Source organism: Gopherus flavomarginatus, chromosome 2 (assembly GCF_025201925.1).
Source record: "Gopherus flavomarginatus isolate rGopFla2 chromosome 2, rGopFla2.mat.asm, whole genome shotgun sequence".
NCBI lineage: Eukaryota > Metazoa > Chordata > Testudines > Testudinidae > Gopherus > Gopherus flavomarginatus.
In genome coordinates, this window is record NC_066618.1 from 58,123,463 (window position 1) to 58,148,428 (window position 24,966).

The 24,966-nt window shown below is 41.5% G+C and overlaps 1 protein-coding gene across 4 annotated transcripts in view; it reads right to left on the reverse strand.

Moving 5' to 3' along the window:
* The window catches only part of CRPPA (CDP-L-ribitol pyrophosphorylase A), a 215,580-nt gene that overhangs the window by 152,009 nt on the left and 38,605 nt on the right, over positions 1-24,966 (reverse strand). For all 4 annotated transcript variants that reach the window (XM_050938694.1, XM_050938692.1, XM_050938691.1 and 1 more), the window contains exon 3: positions 17,832-17,981. In XM_050938694.1, coding sequence (XP_050794651.1) covers positions 17,832-17,981 — 150 coding nt within the window. The remainder of the gene's footprint in view (positions 1-17,831; positions 17,982-24,966) is intronic.

Genomic DNA, 24,966 nt, shown 5'->3' on the forward strand with positions numbered 1-24,966 from the left:
GCCCCATGATGTTCCAGCTAGTTTCACTATAAGTGACATGAGGCCTAGCCTTATCGTGGGTGGTATTCTCAAGGTATTGTCGAAAGGCCAAGTGTAATGCCAGGATACTTTCGGTTAGCCTCATGGATGACACTCTCACTGCAGAACTGCACATTAAGTTTGGTATTAGCCATTTTATTGTTCAGATGGAAAGCTGTCATTGTGGATTTTTGTTCATGTTAGGCCTAAGTTTCCAGCATTGGAAATAATCAGTCATTTTGCTAAGATCTTGCGTTAGGGTGCAGCTGATCGTATGCAGACTTGTATGCTGAGCAGCTAGGACAATGTCATCAGCATACACGAATTTTCTCAACTCTGTTGCTGCTATATATTGGGGCCAGGACAGGGCCTTGAGGGATGCCTGAGTTAAGAGTTCTTGGTCTACTGATGTGGCCATTAAGGTGTACCTTAAAGTGGTGGTCCCTGATCACTTCGCCACCAAGAGACAGATCACTCGCCAGCAGTGAAGGATGTGGGAGATCTTGAGGAGGAGGCCATGTCTCCAAATGGTATCACATGCTGAGGACAAATCAACAAAGGCAGTCCCCGTCTTCAACTTATGTTGGAATCCTGCCTCAATGTGGTCGATGAGTGAAGCTATTTGGTCACAGCAGTTCCTCATCAGGCGAAATCCTACCTGCTCCACTGGGAGGATGTCTTCAATAATGTCAGACGGATGGCCGAGCAGTGCCCCTTCCATGAGCATGCTGGTGGTTGACAGGAGAGAGATTGGGCAGTAGCTGGCTGCATCCTCTGGGAGTTTCCTAGACATCAGTAGGGCAACCACTGTTGCCTGTCGTCAGCTTGTTGGTAAGCTGCACTGAATAATTCAGAACAGCTTTAAGCTTTATGAATCCTGCTCTGAGAGCAGCTGCTTGGCTTGCTGACCCAGGAACTGATCAATGTGTGGTTGGAGCACATCCCTCTCCATGACTTCACACAGAGCAGCAGAAAAACATCTCTAACAGGAAATTTCACAGAGACTAAAGCAGTCCTTCAGCGGACTCCAGCCTAGTGCCAGGAACACATCAAAAACTTAAGGCTCCTATATAGGAGGGGAAAAGACTCCAACAGTCAGGAGATCTTGTTGTACATGCCCCTTCTACAAGGACCAGGACCATGGACCAGAAGCTGCCAAGGGGGTGGCCAGTAGAGAACATGTAGTGGCTCACAAACCCCTCCTCACCTCTGCCAGCTTCATTCTCCAACAGGATGCTGATGAGGGTCAGGGCAAGTAGGGACCTTGAGGATGCTGTGGAAGACTTGGTGAATGAGGAGCATGTGACTCTGCATTGCTACTCAGAAGATCCAGCTGAGGAAGCCCCCTCAACGAACCAAAGGATGAATACTGGAAAAAGACTGGCCAGAACATGATTTTATCAAATCTGAGATCTGGCAAACTCGTACCAGCATAGGGTTGCTTAGGGTATTGCTTTTAGCTTTAGCCTCTTTCTGGTCTAGGGTTGCAAGCCCTCCAGAAATTAAAGATTAATCTTTTATTAAAATTTGTCATGTGATGAAACCTCCAGGAATATGTCCAACCAAAACTGGCAACCCTATTCTGGTTACGGACTTACAGCAGTGTTGTAAAATATACAGTCTTGGATGGCTAAGTCAGACCCTTTTTAGAGAGAAGGAAAAAGGAGAATAAATAAGGTGAGTCAGGAAAAGAACACATTAAAGCATTTGTGAAAAAGTTTTACATCTCACATGGTGTTTGGGATTCCGCTGGAGCTGGCAGAAGTGGCAGTGTAATCTTGGTCCCTTTGTGTGGCCCGCTCTGGCCATCTGTCAAGGATCACAAATGACTGGTGTTCCAAGAGACAGTGTGGGTGGCAGCCATAATGATAAAGCTCATGCCAGTAGTCAGCTTTAATTCCCAAAGCCTTTTTAAGGACCCACAAGGGGAATGGTGGGTAGAATAGTCCATCTCCTCATTATTTTGTCCATCAATTAGGCCTAGTTTCTGACATCAATATTGGTTCACTGATTTCTGGTTCCACACTTTTCTTGTTTACCAAGCATGATTTTAACACAATCCTTGAGTTATATTAGTAAACATTTTTGTGTGGACTAATTCAGTCTGTCTCCCTTTTATACTTTGACATTGATGGGTAACTATTCCTCCTCCTACGTAAGGCAGAAGACCATCTACTAATAATACCCAAATTCACATCTTATGCCAACCAGTTTGCATCCTGACTTTCATTATGTCAGTGAGTCTGCAGAAAGCCTCCTCTCAGCCCTATCTGCATCCATACTGAGCTCCTCTGCTTTTATGGTGCATGAATTGATGTGGATTCAGTGGCTAGCATTCTTTCCTCTGAATTAGTACCAAAAAAATTAACTGTTAGGAGAGGCACTATGCTGTTGGAGGTACAGTCTCCTGTTGATTTCTCAGGACATACTTGTGAAAAGCATGCCAGTTTCCATGTGCATAATTATCATATGTCTTCCTAAATTATCACCCACCAAGTTCCACTTGAATACAGTATTCCTCTGCAAATACTGCCCTGTATGAAGTGTGCTATTAAGCAGCTGCCAAGTTTCATACAAGATGTGGTATTTTTTCACTGGGGAGCAATAATGTCACAATATAAAGAGTTACTATATGAGCTTGTACAGTGTTTTGGGATCCTACAAGACAAGGAGTGCCATAAAATGAGAGTAATTATTTCATTAGCAAAATTTTTTTTGGTAAATGGTTCATACAACTTCTCTGAAAAATTCCTCAATTTATTCTAATTAATTTCCATCACAGGATTCACACAATATCCTGGGTCTGCTACTGTGCCAAAAAACTAATTAAGTACAGAACTTTCTAAAATAATCAAGGTTACTCAACAGACCACCAATCTTGCTTCAGATTTTGAACAAATTAAAACATTATTGAGCTAACGTCAGATTAAAATATAATTCTTCTGAAAACAGATTAGCAAGACTCAGTTGTTTCCGGATGGGAAAAAATCCTATTACTCAACAGCCCAGGACAAAGAGAAAAGCTGTGTGGGCAAAACATGTCAGGGGTGGCAACTGTAAAATCTCTTAGGAAAGTGTCAAAAATGCATGCTAAAGGTTAGATTTATTATCAAGCCTGCTGATGGGCTATACTTGAGCAGGAGTCACTGTGTATCAGACAAGAACTGGATGGAGAAAGGCCTGTTTTGTGAAGAATTCAGGTTGTTCAAAATCTGGTTTTATTCTGATTTGGAATGTAAACATTTCAAAATTCTCCATGAAAAAGGATGGAACCTGGGGCAGTCCAAACAGAGAAATCTGTGTGAGTAGCATTAAACACACACAAAAACAAGAAAACCCTGAACACAAACAGAAGAAGCAGAATGCAGAAAATGCTTTTAGATAAATCAGCAACCCGATTTCATATGAGAGAATGAGCCTTACAGCCCCGAAACAGAAAAACTATGTTTTCTTGTCAAACAATTGTATCAGAAGTCCTAGCTGCCCATGGAAAACTGATCACAGAACTAAAAATTAATAGTAGCTTAGGTATAAGTGATCATGTCTTGATCACATTTATAAAGTGAAAGTAGAATAAAGCCCAAATCAATAATAAATATCCTTGGTGCTTTAATAAGGCCAATTTCACAAAGCTGAAAACTATTATAAGCCAAATCAGCGGTGAGGAAACATTTAATCAGAAAAATGCAAATGATAATTGGGAATCATTTAAGAACACCTTACTAGATGCTCAAAAAAACCCAATAGTGGAAGAAGGTTATGCTGGTTAAAACGCAACCTGGGCTTCAAGGATAGTGATGGCAGCTGTAATATAAAAGAAAATAAACAGAAGAAGAGGGAAGTTGTTAGTAATTAATATAAATCAGAAGTTAAATTGTAGAAAATTGATTAGGGAAGCCAAGGGACACAAGGAGAAATTTATGGCCAGTAGTTAAAAACAGTAAAAAGGAGTTTTTAAAATATATATTAGGAACAAAAGGATACCTGACAATAGTACTGGTCTATTACTATATGGAAATGGTATAATTATCAATAATAATCCAGAAAAGGAAGAAATGTTCAATAAATATTTCTGTTCTGTATAAGGCAGTCGACTTGGTATCACACAACTTTTTGATTAAAACACTGAAACTATATAAAATTAACATAGCACACATTAAATAGATTAAAAACTTTCTAACTGATAGGTCTCAAAATGCAACTATAAACGGAATCATCCAGGAGCAGGTCTGTTTCTAGTGGTGTCTTGCAGGGTGTTGCCTATACTATTTAACCGTTTTATAAATTTCCTGGAAGAAAACACAAAATCATCACTGATAAAGTTTGCAGATGACACAAAAATTGGCTGAGTAGTAAATAATGATTCAGAGTGATCTGGATCACTTGGTAAACTGGGCGCAAGCAAACAATGTGTGTTTTAATACGGCTAAATGTAAATGTATACATCTAGGAACAAAGAATGTACACCATTCTTACAGGATGGAGGCTCTAGCATGGAAGCAATTACTCTGAAAAAGATTTGGGGGTATGGGGTGGATAATCAGCAGAACATGAGCTCCAGCTCAAAAGAACTTATACAATTCTAGGATGCATAAACATGGGAATTTTGAGGAGGAGGAGAGGTTATTTTACCTCTATATTTGGCACTTGTGCGATCGCTGCTGGAATCCTGTGTCCAGTTCTAGTGTCCACAAATCAAGAAGGATGTTGATAAATTGGAAAGTGAAGAGCCACAAGAATGATTAAAGGATTAGAAAACATGCCTTTTAGTGACAGACTCAAGGAGCTCAATCTATTTAATAACAAAGAGAGTAAAGGGCAACAATTTCAGTCTATAAATACTTCATGGGGAAGAAATATTTAGTAATGAACTCTTCAATCTAATAGAGAAAGGTACAACAAGATCCCATGGCTGGAAGCTGAAGCTAGACAAATTCAGACTGGAAGTAAGACATACATTTTTCATGGTAAGAGTAATTAACCACTGGAACAGTTTACCAGGCATCATGGTGGATTCTCCATCACTGGCAATTTTTACATCAAGATTGGATGTTTTTCTAAAAGATATACTTTAGGAATTATTTTGGGGAAATTCTATGGCCTCTGTTATTCAAGAGTTCAGGCTAAATGATCACAATGTTCCCTTTTGACCTTACAATCTATGAATCTATAAAGTGATCAGAATTTTCTTCCTCTCTGTCAGGTGGGTTTTATGTTTAGATTACACATAGAAAAATTTACAATTGTTCAGCTATACATATTTCCCAACTTTACATTATCATGCCACTAAATGTTATAATCTATACAGATTCTCATGTTTGTAAAAGATACAGTGATGCAGGATACTTTTGCAAACTCAAATGCCTCCATGCTACTTTACTATACCACTAAATATCAATGCTTCTGTTTTAGAGACAGAATGAATACTTCGATATTCTAAAAACACCTTTGAGAGAGCAAGGATTAAAATCCAGCACTTATAATAATGTAAGAGGCAAAAAGTGTTACACACATAAATAACCCTCTGGGATTCTTCAGAAAACTTGAAAAGCAGCCAGAAACTTAACACATAAATATAAGTACAGCAATAAAAATAAATTAAGTTTTTCAAACATAACAGTATAACTACTGATTATATTTTGTAGGCAGGTGGAAGTAGTCTACATCGAGGACTCCATGTTAGAAAGAATCCAGCATTGCTCTGTTTGTTATTTGGTTGGCTTATACAACTATATTGAGTATATTTCTAAAACTATTAGCTGATTTTACCCAGTTCCTGGCCAATTCATTAGTAATTTTTTGATGCGCTATCACTGTGTTCCATAATAGTGTTGAGGAGAGGCAGGACAGCCCCCACGCACATATTAGTGTAGTAAAAGAAAAGTTCAATTATAATCTAAACTTTGAGCTACAGGTGTAAATTCCAGCTCAAGAAGACATACCCACACTAGCGCTGACTGAGACAGCACACTAAAAATAGTGTGTGGCTGCAGGAGCATGAGCGGCCATAGGGCCTAGCTTTCACAGTATGTACCCATCCAAGATGCTAGGTTCGTACTCAAGGCAGCCACTGCTCATGCCATGATGGCTATACTCTACTTTTAATGAAGTAGCTCAATCAGAGGTAATGCAGATATGTCTACTTGAGCTGAACTTTACACCTCCAGCTCAAAATGCACATGTAACCTATGCTGTAACACAACCAATAGTGATTCTCAAATACACATGGGATGGATTCATAGAGGTTGACTGACATCACTACTGTAGCAGATCATCCTTATGGAGATAATATGTTTGCTATAAATATCTGTCCACGTCATCCTTGAAAAAAATCGAACGGTTTGCATCATGACTCATTATGGACTATAGTTAGATCTGTTCATCTACCTCACTTAAAGTATAACTTAATGTGATTCCACATTATTTTCAGTGCTTTTACAAACATCTATACTCCACACAATCATTTCATAACCAAAGGATTTCACGCAAAGATTTAGGTATCCTTTTTGTCTGAATGGAGTCAACGTCCAGCCCAATAGATCATATCTGAATAGGCATGAGTGACCAATGGAGCTACAGAATGTTTGAAATGTGAATCTGAAGACTCCATTTAGCACCAGAGTCTCACAAAAAGTGTGAGCAGCACTGACCTTAAGCTCCCACATACCCTTTCCAGAATTTTTCTTAGCTTGCTTTTCCTAATTTAGTTATACCATTCCTATTTTTTTAAAGTAACAACAAAAACAAATAGAAAAAGACTAAGAAGAAAATCAGTAACTGTTTCCCATGATGAAGTAGTATAACCTGGCCTTGTTAGTCTGTCATTTATGCCAGGTCTCTGAACCATTATCTGCAACAGTCTGACATGTTATAATCCTCAGCAACTCCATAGCCACAACTTCAGGTGACAAGGAGAATGCCAGCAGTCCAAGGTTCTTCAGAAAGGCCACAGTGAATAACAAAATGTCTACATACAGGGAAGTGGGTTTCTCCATTATCCACAACTTCAGTTCTGTCACACTCCACCTCCTTAGTGAGCACGAATGGATGTTAATACCTCCCTTCCAGACAGCTACATTAAAAACAACAAAATGAGCTTATTACGTCTGCCATCAATGCTTCCCTCCAGTAATGATTAAATATATATCCATTTATTTCAGTTCCTACTGACAGTATTACCCTAAATGTTATGGGCCTTTGGAGTACCTAAGTACCAAGGTCTTCGTTAACAATTCGTTTACTACTTTCACTTAATCTCAATTGTTACAGACAATGTTACTTTAACAACATTGATTTCTCAGCAAAGATGGCACCCACAGAAAGGCACAGAATCAATCTAGATATTTTGCCTGAAAAGGACCTGCCTGACCTATGTTCAAATAATAGTAAACTGTAGAGCTGACTTCACTTCCTACTAGAGGATACTAAAATGCTTCATACAAGTTTAAAGAGAAAAGCCCTAATGACGATATTCCCCTTCAAGATGCACTTCGGAAGTTTACAAATCCCACACACATAGCTCCGTATACTCATTTATGTGCTGAAAAGGCAAATCTATTAGTAATTACGACTGCAGTGGACCTAGCAATAGCCAACTTCCTTTCATATTTCCAGCCAACTTTTCCCTCCATAAGCCCCAGAGATCTGCTACACAAGAAAATTTGTTTATCTTTGAAAAGAATGTTTGAGCTGATTGAACAATTTGCAGAATTTCTCTTCTCTCCATCCCATCCCAAATTCTGTGGACACCCTTGTAATGATTCTTCTGTTCCAGAAGAACATCTGCTTCTCAGGATATGGAATTTAAGTACTTGCATGATTCTTCCTGACATTATATTATTTTGTCTGCTTATAATTAGAGGTCCTCATCTATGCAGGCAGGTTTTGCAAAATCCCCTCAGCCAGGTTTGCCACCACTGCCCGAAAAGTGGGGTTGTGCTGGCTGGAAGAGGGGCATGAACAGGAGACATATTAATTTAGTACATCCCTGAAGAAGCCTCCAAAAAAGAGACAGCACACAATCTGACCTCTCTTGGTCTGAATTCTGGAAACTGATTTTGTTCCCCACTGCTGTTTACAAGGATCTTTTAGGCAGACTTGAGAGCAACACTCCTAAACAGGCAGGCGTGCCGCCAGGTTTTTTGGCGCCCTACGCAGTGGAAGGTCCCACCCCCAAAATGGCACCCCCGGCAGAGGTGGCGGAAGGTCCTGCCCCTGAAATACTGCCAACAACGCGGTGGCCGCTGTGGTCACTGCCCCCAAATGTTAGTGCCCTAGGCGACCGCCTAGGTTGCCTGATGGGTTGCGCAGGACCTGTAAACAGGCTCAGGGCTAACCCCTTCTCAGTGTACACTCCTACCTCTTGGTTGGTCTATTTCAGCTTCACTTTCAGGTTTGCTGCTGTGATCACTGTTAAAAACTCTCTTGCAGTGTCAGGGAAACGTCTACCATCAACAAAACAGTCAAATTGACTATACATGAAGTAGAGTCAAATGCACTAAGTATAAACACCAAAAAATAGAGAAGCTATTTTTATTTAAAGCTCTTTCAGGTATAGTATATAATAGGGATTACTTGTAAATCAGATACAACCTTTTCAGATGGAAGTGTGATTTTCAAATAGAAATTGTCTCCTTAAAAAAGGAACGTATTATTTAACCTCCACTACTCCCCTTTAATGGAGAGCAGAGGCTTCTCTATACAAAAAATACTGCAGTGTTCTTAAACTACAACCCTCTGAAGTCTGCTGCTCCCCATCATCTGCATGTACTTCCTGCCTTCTAGAAGGCACTCAGCTTGTCAGTGCTGGTCCACTAGCAGTTAGCTGTGTCTTCTCCCAATGTCTTATTGCAGACACCTCTCTAGACTCTGTTCAGGCTCTCCTGCTATTTCACTTCTATTCTTAGCTGTCCACTTGCCAGTAAAGCAAGGCTCTGTAACTGTTTACAACTGTCCCACCTTGTTAAATATACCTAGATAATGAGCACCTAATCTTGACACCACATACAGCATGAAGCGTGTATTTCAGCCTTTTCTACATAATATTCTGCTACTTTGTTACAATAATGTGACATGACATAACATCATGTTTTATATTACTACTAAATACAGAGGGCTTCTATGCATTGCACAATCTGTCAGGATCAGGTCTGTATAGAAATCAGCCCTAATATAATCTGATGGAACAGACAGTCTACTTGACTTCCTGATACTCTAATTCCTCTTAAGATATTGCTCTAGGGAATGCCTAACTTCCACTAAATGATGTAACCTGTCTTTCTTTTCAGACTTCAGGAAGATTTTTTGGATATAGGCTCCTAGTTTAATTTAAAAATCTGAACGGAAACCTGAAACTACCTAAGACAAAAAAGAACAAGTCTGGTCTAAGAAATAAGACTTCTTTGGCTATTCCTTGAAAGGGCGGATTTATAATTAACACTTCTAGTTTTTTTATTTCCCTGGGGGCTGATATGGATAGAATAAAAACAGGAATTCCATTTATATTAACCTAATACGTTAGGAAATGCCAGAGTTAAGGATGCCTGTGCTACAATAATTCAGTCCCCTTGCATGTACGCATTACAGTATAGTGTCTTACCCAACATCACAGAGGATGTCTAAGTCAGAGCAAAGAATTTAACCCAGTTGGTCCTGAGTCCCTGTCCAGTGTTGCAAACACAAAAGCAAGTTATTTCTCTCTTTCTAATTCTCTGCCTCAAGTCACTGATCTCCAAGTGCACTGAATGAAAAAAAAGTATATGATACTGTAGCTAACGATTGTATCTACTAATATGGAAAGGGCACAAGAACCTATGATCTAGTCCGTGGCAATAATGCACTTGGAGGGGAGGAAGTAACTGTATTTCTGCCCCATCTAGAACTCTAACTCTGCACCATGCAGAAAGCTGAGTGAGTCCTGGGAGCATACCCCGTGCAGTGGGCATATTATAACTGGAGCAAAAAGCTCCACTGACTACATGTACATGATGATACGAAGAGGCTTCTAATTTCACCAAATCTCAGTGGATTTTCATTAGGGCAGCAAAAGATACCTCCCTGACAAATTTCAAGTTCCAGCTATAAGGGATAGTGACATCAGAACACTTCAATAAAGCAGATGGAATTTTTTAAACAAATAAAACATACATATTTTCCCCAACATTGTTTTCAGAAATGGCTACGCTATTTTTGCTGAAACTTCACAAAATAAATTCACTCTGAGGCAGAGAGCTAACGTAAAATTTCAGACCAAATGGCTAGCACTTGGCAAAGCTATAAACAACCAAAAATAGAGGCTTATACTGGAAAACGTTAGGTAATCTTAACTGTAGCTGTTGCTGCCTCTTTCACCTATAATATATGAATAGGTATAATGGGATTATGACAAAATATTGTATATAACTCAGTTATGTCAAATCTGTGGCCTTTGAGGGCAACTGTGTTAAGAATAAATGGACGACTCTCCTCTCAAAAACAAGGTACTTAAGGGGAAAGAGTGCAAAGGGAAAAGAACAGGATAGAAAATATGCCCCAAAGCGTTGATTGTAACCTTTTGACCTTTCAGAAACATGTTTTGCCCAGAGGCTCAAAAATTTGGACACTGCTCATATAGCTGTTTGTACTCTCATAAGTTTTAAAAGAAATGTTTACATTATTTTCCCAGGAGACTAAGCAGTTCTTTTTCAATTATTTGCATTCCTCTAGAAAAATGTGAAAGACTCAAATGTCTTCACTCTTGGAGATGTGGGTGCAGACGTGTATTCCATGACCCACCCTTCACCCATCTGAATCGGAGTCTCTACTCTTAACATTCAGTGCAAAGAAACTGAAAGTGGGGGTTGGGATGTCGCCTTTGAATAGCTATGGGAGGAGCTAAGGGCCATAGGGCACAACTGGCATCCCTATGGATACTGCTAAGCAAAAGTTTTCCAGTTTCAGTCAGCACTGGGCATGTGCACATCTGAGTGGAATGCACGTCTGCAGCCACATGAAGAATAGCTCTTTTTTCCAAAATACAAATTAAATATCTGAAACCCTAGCCATCATACCTATAAATGTTCAACAGCAAGCCAGTCAAAGTACTGTTTGTTAGCATTTCTAGTTATTTATTTTGTTTCAAATATATTTATTTCTTTAGGGATTGGTGGGTTAGATACAATCTCATTTAATATCTTCATTAATGATCTAGTAGGGCAAGTAAAACAGCCTATTAATGAGATTCACATGTTATAAGTTGAGAGAAGATGCAAATACCTCTGTGGACAGAACAGTAATAGAAAATGGACCTAGAGAAATGAGAGACGTGAGCAAACACTAAAATTAGATCCTACATGCAAAAATGTGATGTGCAATATCGGACAAAAAATAAAACAAACGCACATATATTCAGTTGGGAAACCTAAAGAAGTAGTAAAGGTGAAAGTGGCCTTCAACTGGTCCCTAGTGTTATGTCATAAAGGTCACTATTGTGTTTTCTACACAGAGTAAGAGCATAGTCTAGAATGCACAGAAGAGCTGGACTCCATTCCCAGCTTTGCCATACGACCTGTTATGTGATCTTGGATAAGACATTTAATTTCTCTTTCTGTATCTGTAAAATGCTATAATGATGCCAATGTTCTTCATGAGATTTTTGTGAAGATTAGTTAAGGTTTGCAAAGCACTTTTAGCTATCTTTTTTCCACCTCCAGTCCCTACAAGAAGCTCTTCTACAGGTCTTCAGGGCAGCTGATATCTTTTTGTTATCTGTTTGTATAGTTCCTAGCACAAGTAGGGCACTGAACCTTGATTGGAGCCTTTAGGTGCTATTGCAGTAAAATACATAATAACAACCACTATCACCTGTGACCAGAAACATTTAAGAAGTTTTAGTAAACTGAATTATTTTCCAGAGCTCCAAAGCATAGAGCATTTGTGCATGTTGCATCATCCCTTCAGATGAACAGCATATAGCCAATGCAACGGGTGTGAGGAAGGGACCATACCCCTGGTTCCTCAATGCCCTCTTTTGGAGTTTTGCTCCTACAGAGGGAGAGAAGTGCACACTCTAGGTGAGAGCATTCCCTGTACTCACAGTAACACAGGGATTGCAAATATCGCTGGCCATTGAACAATGCAGTGGAGGAACAGCAAAGCTCCTTTACACCCTTCCCAGCTCTCTAGTGTACCTGCACATGGGGTATCCACAGTCTAAGCCTAGAAAAATAGAGTACAGTATTATACAGTATATTTTTAGAAATAGTATATGGCCATGCAATTAAAAACAGTCACAACAGATACTCATGAGGCGGGGAGTGACATCTCCTGAATTTTGAGAGCTTACTAATGCAATGGTAACATCCTTTTCATGTAGATTTCATGCGGAATAAATACTTTATTTCATTCAAAGCAGATAAATGGGAGTGGTGATGTGGAGGTAAGCTTCATCTAAGACTCAAAAGATTTCACAACACAGGTTGTTATTCTTCCAAAGGATTTGTAACAGATTCTGCTTTTCAACGATAGGGTACCATGGTTTACACACTAGTGCACTGAAAGAATTCCTGCCTAGTGGCAAGTGAAGTAATTTTATGCTCCCAGGCACCAACCTTGGAGATCGCTGGATGATAGGCAACTCCCCACAAGTTGATGTGTGAAGAGGAAGTGAAGCCTGGAGATTAGAGTTTGGAGTGCTTCCTGTAAGCGCTGAGTGTAGGGTGAGGCAATTGAAAGAAAACATCAAAGGGGATAATGGTGAAACTATTAAGGTTTCATTAGCATCTCCTGCCCCAAATTTTTCAGTTCAATAAAGATGGTGTTAATGCAATATAGTTAATTAATGGAAAGTTAAAACAGATTGTATTCACATATGTATCATGATCAGTCATTAATCAATGTATCTAGTGAATCTAATAATTTACTACGATGCATGGAATATTTTATAGTTTCACATACATTAACTGATATTTGCAAAATTAGTATCTTCCAATATTTTAGCATATGCCACTGTCCATTATTACACTACTCACACACTGGATTGCCTCCACAAAGTTCTGCCACTTACTGCACTGATTCATTAAGATACTTTACATATATCTAACTTTAAGCATGTCAGTCCATTAGCTTATGTATTTTGTTGAATCGAGACCTAACTCTAAATCACTGGGGGCTTGGCTACACTTGCAGTTGTGCAGCGCTGGGAGTTACAGCTGTCTTCATACAGCTGTGTAGGGAAAGCGCTGCAGTGTGGCCACACTGACAGCTACCAGCGCTGCAGTGTGGCCACATTTGCAGCATTTGCAGTGCTGTTGGGAGTGGTGCATTGTGGGCAGCTATCCCACAGAGCACCTCGTCCCATTTTGGTGCCGTGGGTTGTGGGAAGGGGATGGAAGGGTGCGGGTCATTCCGCTGCCTGTCCCAACGCCCCGTGGTGCATCGCTTCACATCCCAGCAGTCACTGTTTTTCCGTTCATGTTTGGCGCCATTGTGAGTCTCCCAACGGTTTCTGTGCAGCGCGATTTCTGCGGGAAATGGAGCCCGAGCTGCTGAGGACTTGTGCTGGCGACACTCATCAGCAATCAAGTTTGGCAATTGAGCTATTCCTTCAGCTCCAAAGTGACAGTGAGGAGTCCGACGATGATATCGAGTCGCCTGATGTGTATGACACTAAAGTGCTTTTGGCATTAATGGAAATGCTCAGCATCGTGGAACGCCGCTTTTGGGCTCGGGAAACAAGCACTGAGTGGTGGGATCACATCGTCATGGAAGTCTGGGATGACGAGCAGTGGCGGCAGAACTTTTGGATGAGAAAACCCACTTTTATGGGACTGTGTGATGAGCTCTCCCTCACCCTGCGGCGCAGGGACATCAGATTGAGAGCTGCCCTGTCAGTGGAGAAGCGGGTGGCTATTGCAATCTGGAAGCTGGCAACTCTAGACAGCTACCGATCGGTCGCGAACCAGTTTGGAGTGGGAAAGTCGACCGTTGGCATCATGTTGATGCAAGTTTGCAGGGCCATTAATTGCATCCTGTTAAGAAGAACCGTGACTCTGGGGAATGTGCAGGACATTGTGGATGGCTTTGCACAAATGGGTTTCCCTAACTGTGGAGGGGCGATAGATGGGATGCATATTCCTATTCTGGCACCACCTTACCTAGCCTCCAAGTACATTAATCGGAAGGGGTATTTCTCTATGGTTCTCCAGGCGCTTGTGGATCACCGTGGGCGTTTCATTGACATTTACACAAGCTGGCCTGGAAAGGTGCATGATGCACGCATCTTTCGGAACAGTGGCCTGTTCAGGAAGCTGCAGGCTGGGACTTTTTTCCCAGACTGGAAGATCACAGTAGGGGACGTCGAAATGCCACTGTGATCCTTGGAGACCCTGCTTACCCGTTAATGCCTTGGCTCATGAAACCGTATACAGAGAAGCTTGACAGGAGCAAGGACCGGTTCAATTACAGGCTGAGCCGGTGCAGAATGACTGTGGAGTGTGCTTTTGGCCATTAAAAGGGCGCTGGCGTTCTCTTTATGGGAAGCTAGACTTGGGGGAAACCAGCATCCCTGCGGTTATATCCGCATGCTGTACCCTCCATAATATTTGTAAAGGGAAGGGTGAAACATTCAGTCAGGCATGGACCTCCGAGGTTCAATGCCTGGAGGCTGAATTTGCACAGCCAGAGAGCAGGGCTACTAGAGAGGCCCAGCACAGGGCTCCAAGGATCAGGGATGCCTTGAGGAAGGAATTTAAGGCTGAAAGCCAACAGTAATGTTTGGTGTCTTGCACGGGAGTGAAGTGCAGTGGTTACAATGATTTGCAGTGCCTGTTTTTTTCTGGGCTACGGTACCTTACACTTTCAAAACAGTTTTCTTTATTGCAGAAAGTCACAAATTCATTTATTGAAAAGAAAATAACTAAAAGGGCAGGGGGGTGGGGAGGTGAACTGTACAGTCAGAGGTTTGAATATGTCCTGTCTGGAGTGCTGTGCAATGACTGCTGCACTTCAGGATGAAAATGCGGCATGGTGATGGGGGTTGAGTGCAGAGGTAAGGGTCGTAGTTCTTAGGGCTGGTAGGTGAACGTACAGGTGTTGGTGGCAGCTGCTGGTGGTAATAACCTGGATGCTGGAGAAGTGGGTTTTGAGCTGACATTGGGGCACAAGGGAAAGAGCTTTGGGACTGGGTGGGGGGGGCCGCAAGGTAGTGCTCTGCCTGCATGGCTACGAGTGACTGGATACAGTCCATTTGGCACGCCAGGGTGCTTATCAGCTGCTTCGTGCTTTTCTTCTTAGCTATTGCCTCTCTCCTGCTTTCTCTTTCCCTCCAGTCCTGCATTTTTTCCCTCCAGTCCTGGAATTTTTTACTCTCTAGCAGACTGATTCATAACTGCTTTCACCATATCTTCTTTGCTTTTTCGTGGCTTCTTCCTCAAGTTCTGTAGCCTTTCAGCAGTCTCTGATCCAGCCAGTGAGGTATTCAAGGACACTGTTATTAGAAAGACAAAAATTGAAACATTTAACAGAGAGGCAGCATTGTGTATAATCACAGTGAAGGAGTTTACAGTCTCACTTTAGCATACTTTCCACATACCAACCAGAGCACAGAGAACCCACAGCAGCGAAGACATGGTGAGTAACGGGAAATGAGTGCAGAGTTAATTAATCCTGGAAGCTATCTCACTGCTGTGGGTCACCTGGGAAGGGGGACTGATTGGTTCAGGGCTGCACTGGGATTTCTGTGCGTTGGGGAAAGCAAAGAGCTGCAGGGGCACCTACACTGAACACTATCCCTACATTTTCCACAGGAGTTAATCCTGGAAGATATCTCACTGTGGCAGGTCACCTGGGAAGCAAGGGAGGGTCTTCTACAGCAATGCGGATTCTGCCCTGACCCCGATGCAGCTTGCCTGTGTGCAGTAATGGTCCCCCCACCCCTCGTGGCACAGTGGCGCAGACGCGTTAGCCTGACTGGAACAAGGACCACAGTGGCTCTCCCTATAAACTTGCGCAAGCGCATTGCCCACGCTCTGGCAGAAACTTTTGAAGAGATTACCGAGGCCGATTACCGCGACATGATAGACCACATCAATGGGCTATTCCACATCTAGGCATGCATGCATGCAGCCCTAACCCTCCCTCCTCTCCCGAAACATTTCCATCCTGGAAATAAAAGCTGCTTACCGGGAACCCGCTCCTCTGCTTCTCTTTCACCAAGTTCCAGCTGCTGCAACTGGCTACCTTCCTCCTGGCTTGAGAAGAGCTCCTGGCTGCATGGCTCCTGGGACTCCGGGGTGTCTTCCCCCATCCCAGTACCCTCATTCTCGATTTCCTCCCTCCCTTCCACCTCCCTCTCCTCTCCCTATTCTGAACTGTCCACTGTGGTCCTCGGATTGGCAGTGGGGTAACCCCCAAGTATCGCATCCAGCTCCTTGTAAAAATGGCAGGTCATGGGGGCAGCACCTGAGAGGCAGTTTCCCTCACGGGCTTTGCAAAAGGCACTCCGCAGCTCCTTTACTTTAACCCTGCACTGCACCGTGTCCCGGTCATGGCCCCTTTTCATGGGCTACTCCTTCAGATCTGCCCATAGGTATCGTAATTCCTATGGCTGGAGCGCAGCTGTGACTGCACAGCTTCCTCCCCCTAAACACTGATGAGGTCCATCAGCTCACCATTGCTCCATGCTGGGGCTCGTTTGGCACGTGGAGGCATGGTCACTGATTGATTGCACTCCACACCTGGCTGAGCAAACAGGAAGGGGATTTTTAAAATTCCCAGGGCATTTAAAGGGTGGGTCACCTGAGCCCAGGGCAGTAGAGTGTGAACTGATGAGCAGAGTGGCTGAACAGGTATTCTGGGATACCTCCTAATAACCCTGGAGGCCAATTACAGCGCTTTTGGTGGCCACACTTGCGGAGCAGCGCTGCATCACCAGCGCTGCAATCGTTATACCCGAGGCAGAGCAGGAGTACGGCCAGCGCTGCAGCCAGGGAGATGCAGCGCTGTATGTGCCTTCCAAGTGTGGACGGTGAGTAAGCTGCAGCGCTGATGGTGGGTTTACAGCACTGCAACTCTCCAGTGTAGCCAAGCCCTGGGAATCTTTCCAATGGTCTATGGATCAGGCCCTTAATCCTCGAGTAGAGGAGTGCTTTGCTTGAGTCATCTTCACCCATGAAGTGGAAAAGGTCAATGTGTCATGGGAAAAGATGAAAATAAGGGACAAAGATTACCGCAAAACTAGAGAGAAAGTAAGAGGACGTGAAATTAAATAACTGTAATTGCTAATTTTCTGACTTTTGTGAGTTTTCTGGGTTATTGGAATCTTAATTCAAAGTCAGACTTGTAGCATTAATTTTAACAGGTTTAATGATACATTAATGCACAAAGGAAAAAAGAGACACATTGGTAAATACATGAATGGCTAAATTCTCTCTGGTATAATTCCATTGACTATAATGGAATTACACCATCAAAGAATATATAAAATACATATTTCACCGTGTACCTTTAGGCATAGATAATGATTTTTTTTGTCACCTAAAACCCAGGAATCAAATTTGTATTTGGCAGTTTGATAACAGTATAAATTGAACAGATGATAAGAATTGTCACTAGTACACAGATCATAGTAAAAAAAAATGATAAAATATTATTATAAAACGTTGTCATTAGGAGACTACACTGAAATGATTTACATGCAATCTCATACAATCTGGGATAGACTTATAGAAATTTCAACTATAATTTTCAGAAAAACCAAACAAGGTGAATTATTTTCCTTTAACAGACATTGAGGGGGGGAAAAAGGAGCTTCTGTCTTGAAAAGCTCAAAATCTTACCTGATGATATGCTTGATAGATTATATCAAATAGGAAAGCCTGAGGCATTTCACTTGCTCTGTACCTGACACGTTCTAGTGAATGGTCTAAGGAACCATCTGCAGAGGAAGCAACAACAGTAGAGACGAGAGGACGGATTGCTCCTGCTGCCTAGGGAACAAAAAAAAAAATCTTAAATATATATTTTATCTTAGCTAATTTCTGCACAGAGAACAAGCCAAAACAAATTTAACGTATTAACCTCTATACATTCTAGGCAACACCTAGTGCTGCCAGATGTTAAGCTCTTCTTGAGAGATACTGAGCATCCCCTATTCCCAGTGACTTTAGAGCACAGCTGGTGCAGTTTTGCTCTAAAGAGGTGGAGCAACCTATTACTGAAACAATAGTGGTATTTGCCTTAATCACCTTGACCTTCCATTACATGAGTTACCATAAAGAAATTTACTTAGTTCACTATTTTATGTGCACAGAGGGAAGACACATAACTGAGGTGAACCCCTGGTGCTTGAAGCCAGGTCCCTGTGCATAAGATTACCAGGAGCAGCTCAAAGGGAGGGGACCGGAGGATCCAAATAACAGAAAAATGATCTAAACAATTTTCTTGTGTGAAGAGCTTCCCTTCTTCATGAGAACAGGGAAGACAGGGCCCACAAAGTTCTACCTGGAGTAAAAGAAAGCCATTTTCTCATATCCCAGGGCAGAATATAGCACCAGAAAGTCAGTAAGTTAGCAATTTTCATCCTTAATCAATTAATCAGTAGGCTACAAAATCAACTCAGAAATAAAGTATTAGCAGATGTACTGAAGGGAACAATCCTGTTGAGATAGATGCCTAGATGATCTACGGCACTGGGCCTTTTTCCATCTCTAATTTCTGATTCTAGGGTCTGGATCATTATTCCTATATCCCAGCTGCTGGACATTTGGATAATGTTATTTGATTTGTTAAAAAATTATAAAATTCAAAGGTCATGGGGAAAAAGTCGTATACAACCCACAACTTTTCCATGATTAGTTAAGTCTATTTAAAATGTCTAATACAAGTTTTTCTGAAACAGTAATACCAGAAAAAAAAACAACTTATTTTGTCAAATAAGATTTCCCAAGCTCATGCAATATTATGTTATAATCTCTTTGCCAATCATGCAAGATTACATTCTAACCAAAGGAACATAGGACTGGAAGGGACCTCATGGGTCACTGAATCCAGTCCCCTGCTAGTGCAGGCAACTCCATCATACAATGTATCAAGCTCTATCTTGACCAGTTAGGCTGATGCTCCCAGTACTCCTATTGGAAGGCCATTCCAGAATCTTACTCCTCTGAGGCTAGAAACTTTGTTCTAACTTCCAGTCTACATTTGTTTGTGGCCAGTTTGTGCCAACAGTGTCCATTACCTTAAACAGCTCTTCTTCTCTTCCTCCTTATCCCCCCAAGGTATTTATAGACAGCAATCACATCCCCTCTCAGCTTTCATTTTGCTAGGCTAACGGAGCAAGTTTTTTTAGTTTCCTCTCCATTCCCCTGATCATCCTAGCAGCTCTTCTCTATACCTGCTCCATTTTGAATTCATTTTTCTTGAATATCGGTGACCAGTATTATTCACAGTATTCCAGACCATTTTACCAATGCTTTGGACAATGGGATTAATTCTTCCCTATCTCAACTGGAAATACCTTGACTAACATATCCTGGGATTGTATTTGAATTTTTCACAGCATCATCACTAAACCAGACCAGTGTAATACAATGCGGTTTACATAATCAGATCTCATAAATCAGACACGCACTGAAAAAACAAACAATTGCGTAAAAAGTTAAAAACTGTATTCTTAAAAGCACTTTGAAACACTATTTTAACAACTGTTTTGTACACAGTATAAATTCATATTTAGCGTCTGTATCTGACAATCTAATTCTAAAACCAAAAAATGACCAATATGATCACGTAGTCTGATCTCCTGAATAGCAGAAGCCAAAGAACTTCCCCAAAATAACTCAACAGTGAACCACATCTACCATAGTATTTGTTAAGTACCTAAAGTGGGACTGCTGTAGGTGGACAGTCTAGCTGATTTGTATTTTCACTCAGCTACAGAGCCAAGTATTATTCCCCGCAAGGAATTTTCAAGTTCTTGTGTGGATATAAATTGCTCAGATCTAGACTGCCTCCATATCAGCAAGAAAAAAAATATGAATTTCAGCTGGAATCACTCACTGCAGTTCTAGAAGTTCTCAGGTAATGTGAACTGGAGTCATGTTCTTCCTGGCTGAAAATCAGTTAAGAAGCACTGGTCTGCACTTTGTGGAAACTTTCAACACTTGCCTTCAGGAGGAAAGGCTGCCTTCTATCCTTAAGGAATCTATTATGAAGTTTCTGCTTAGGATGACTGTCTTGATGATAACAGTCTTGCTAATTATAAATGTGTCTATCTCCTCTTTTGGGGGAAAGATGGTGAAGAAGGTTGCAGCAGGGCAATTGAACAAGTGTCTTGACACCAGCCCATTGGATTTTGATCTGAGTACGTTCCAGAATCTGCAGTGGTAGTATTGGTTTGGAGATGGACGATGATAATGGAGTCTTATATGTCACAGAATCATAGAATATTAGGGTTGGAAGAGACCTCAGGAGTCAAATGCCCTGCTCAAAGCAGGACCAACTAAATCATCCCAGCCAAGGCTTTGTCAAGCCAGCCCTTAAAAACCTCTAAGGATGGAGATTCCACCACCTCCTTAGGTAACCCCTTCCAGCGCTTCATCACCCTCCCAGTGAAACAGTGTTTCCTAATATCCAACCTAGACCTCTCCCACTGCAACTTGAGACCATTGCTTCTTGTTCTGTCATCTGCCACCACAGAGAACAGCTTAGCTCAATCCTCTGTGGAACCCTCCTTCAGGTAATTGAAGGCTGCTATCAAATCCCCCCTCACTCTTCTCTTCTGCAGACTAAATAACCCCAGTTCCCTCAGCCTCTTCTCGTAAGCCATGTGCCCCAGCCCCCTAATCATTTTTGTTGCCCTCTGCTGGACTCTCTCCAATTTGTCCACATCCCTTCTGTACTAGGGGTGGGGGGAGGACCAAAACTGGACACAATACTCCAGGTGTGGCCTCACCAGTGCCAAACAGAGGAGAAAATCACTTCCCTCAATCTGCTGGCAATGCTCCTACTAATACAACCCAAGATGCCACTGGCCTTCTTGGCTTTCATGTCTGTCAATTGCTTACAATATTATTAATCAAAATGTATTGTGGGCATATTTTTGATCCTTAAATGGGTTTGGTGGAATCACTCAAGGCTCTTTTCTTTTTCTCTGCCAGAGATCCTAGAGGTAGTGTGGGAAATTGCTCGTCTGCTTTAAGAGTTCTTTTATGTGCTTCACATATCCTGCTCCACACAGACAAGAAACTAATAGGAAGGGCTGTAAAGGATATACTGAGGACACCTTGCTTCACATCTCTGTCTTGTCTGACCCAGATGGTGCAGTGGACCAATTCATCCCAACAGTTTACTCAAATTGGGGCGTGTTTAAGGCTTAGTCTCTGCAAAATTGACGTTGTGTTAGTAGACAGAACAAAAGCAACTAGAAGTGATGACAGAAACCATATCAGCACCTCTGATTTGCTACTTTGGTTACCAATTTGTGAGTGTTTGGCCTGGCTGCTTAGGTAGTAGGTTTGGCCAAGAGCGCTTTAAATACATAAGTAAATAAATAATGGTCTTGGTGAAAATAGTGTGACCTTTACTTTCAGGGGGGAACCTTGATACAGTTTTCCAAGTCTTTTTAGTAGTCTAAAGTCATAAATAGGCAGCCACTGATTTTAAAATGGAGAGGAATCTTGTGCCAGCACGTTTTCTGTGCAGGGTCATTAACTCAAACTCATTATTCCCTTGGATCCAACAGAGCCTGAATCTGTTAACCTTTAGAACACTATGCAACACTGATCTACATTCTTTTAATGAAGGCAGGGTTTGAGTTTTGGGTGGTTAGTCATACACATTATTAATAATTATTAGTCAAGTACTATTTACTAGTTGAGTTGATTTGTATGGGAAGTTTGCTTGACTTTCTTTAGCTTTTATTCTTTTTTTTTTTCTGTATTTATAATATTTGTTAAAGCACTTAGAGTTACCAGGGGCACGCACTTGAAAATAATCTAAATAAATAGATTTTTTGGTTTCACACAAGTATTGTTGTTCCTTTACATTAATTAGGTACTACTAACAAGTTTTTCTTGGTAAAATCATTAGTTTAAAAAAAAAAAAGCAGCAGGAGCAGCCTGTCCCTTTAATCTCTCTTAGATCCAACCATTCACTTGGAATAATTCTAAATGTGCAGAACACCTGCAGTTTTCACTGACTTCAGTGGGAGCGAGTACTCAGTCTCTCTCAGCATCAAGCCCTATTTGTCTTCACACAGTGCATCTGCTGACTAAACAAAAGATCAATCTGTATTTGGGTAGTTCTACAATTAATAGCCTCATACCTAAAACTCATTTAAAATTTGCACATTTAAAATTTGCGCTAATCCAAAACATTTTTGGTAAAACTTTAAGGTCCATGTTCAGTATTTACTTAGTTGGAGTTTGAGTGAAAACAGAAGACAATAGCACATCTACAATATCCAAAGATACAATGGTGATTTAAGGAAGGGTACGGAAGGATATGTACATCACATAGTCCAATGTCAACAAGGTACTGTAAGTATTCTCATTGATTCATGCTACCTCCTTCCATGAAACAATCACATAGTATCTGTCTCTTTTTAATGTTATTATACTGCAAGCCAGAGCAGCTGAACATTTAGATATGCGTATTCAACAAATAATTACATGCATGGATTTTATATTATCTTGAAATGTTATTCAATTCATGCACCAAATTAACATAGGGTATGGGTGAGTGCACTATAAAGTCTTCCATCTTCCTAGCATCAATTTCAAACTGTGGGCCTCAGTCTTAGACCAACCCCAGACATACGTAGTTCTACAGTGTTATCAACGTTCAGTACAGGCAATATTTTTTATACATTTGTTTTTCTGGGATCTCATCTCCCAGCAAATAAATAGTTCTGCCCAGCTATCCTTCTCAAGATTTCCCCCAGAATTTGCACTATGTTTTTAAGCTTCCTTTCTTATTTCAAGCAGCACAAGTGGAATACTGATCAGACCTGCATATTCCACAAGAGCTACATGCTAGAGTCTGAAAACATACACATTAGCATGATCAGTCTTGAGCAATAATAACAACACCATATAGTAAGAAAGTGATACAAAAGAAAGGAAAGGAATTTGTGACATAATGCAAAATAACATTTTTATAACATATACATATTGAAAAGCCATACATTTTTAAAAAAGAATGAATCTACAACTAATAGCCTGGTTTGCTTACCTGTATGAGTAGCTACTTTAAATAGGTATTATTTTATTTATTTGGATGTATACTACCAAAAAATTTTTAAAGGAGAGAGAGATATCAGCCATCCATCTCAGGCTGTGCGTGCCCTCTGCACTCTGTACACATTAAACATAGATTCCCAGACATAGCTGGTCTCAGAAAAATATACTCTAGCCAGAGCAAGTTATCCAAAAAAAAAAAAAAACCCTCCCAAAAATCAAAACAAAAACATAACATCCAAACTGCCAGAGTCCTCTCTACTACCCTGCCTCACAAATCTGTCCCTTCCTCATAGCCAGAGTAAAAATGGAACCTTTCAGCACATCCTGAAGGTTAACAACTTTGAGTGATATGGACCAAGGAAGGAGTGTGCCTTTGGAATTCAAAGCCCTAAGAGAAGACACCAACTGCCAGAATAAAGAATTTGGGGGGGCACTGTGCACAATGTTTTAAAGAGGGTGCCCCGACACCCTCTTTAAAGCATCTACGACCCATATATATTCCACCCCACACAGACCTTCGAATACCCCACCACCTCACATATGCCTCAAAAACTCTCCACCACCCCCAATTATCCTGACAGCCCACACACACAATCCAGCGCCCAGACATACACCCTGCTCACTGCAGCCCCCAACACCTCAACTCATTTGCCACAGTTCCACAAATCCCCCACTTACCCTGGACATCCTGGTCCCCAACTCCACCATCCCTAATGCCCCCACAGCTCTCACAACTCACCCTGTAAACCTCAACACCACATTCTTCACCAGCTCCTCAACTCCCACCCCCTCAATACTCCCCACTCACCACACAGCCCAACAACAACTTTCCCCAGTCCCCCTCCCTACCCCGAGGACCTTTCTGACCACTCACTGGCAACCTGCCCTCCCCACCCACCCCAGCTCAGCTCAGCTCAGTTCTTCATTCCCATCCTGGGCTAGGATGGCTCCTCCCAATCCTGGCTGCCCATCTCCACTTTATCCTATCACCTGCCCTGCACTCATAGGACCCTACATTGCTCAGGTTTGGCCCATCTGCACATCCATCATGATAGAGGGGCAGCTGGGCCAAATCTGAGTGAGTGGTATTACAACCTGGTGCTAGGGATTGCAGCACCACTAAGGTTTTATTTTGTTTTTTTGTCAGTGATTATAGGTCCTCCTGAGATGGGAGCCCGGAGCAAGTGCATACTGTTTAATCCAAGCCTGACAGCTGCAGCAGCTTGGCCTCAGAAGAGAGGCAGTATCTTAGGCCCTGATTCTGCAAGCAGACCACAGATGCCCATGCAGAGTCCCACTGAAGTCCACCTGTACAAATCAGCTAGTTGTATTGGGGCCTTAGATAGGTGGCTCACAGGCTATTTAGGCCTGTTAGTTTGCAGCATCAGACACTAAAGTGAGGACTCTTCTGATTCTCTATTCTGACACCCCTCCTCTCCTTTTTCCTGCTAGCAATTGTTTCCACTCTACTATCTAGCTTTATATCTCCTAGCACTCATTCTCCTTCCATCTTAAATCTCCCTCAGCTAGATCAACCAACCCAAAGCATATCTTATATATATTTTAATAATGTTTTAATATTTAATAATAGGCTCTTCAATCGACCAAAGTATAACATGATTCAATGGCCAGAAGTTGTCTGAATGACACAAATTCAGACTAGAAATAAGGTGCACATTTTTAACAGTGAAAGTAATTAACCTTTGGAACAAATTTACCAAGGGTTGCGGTA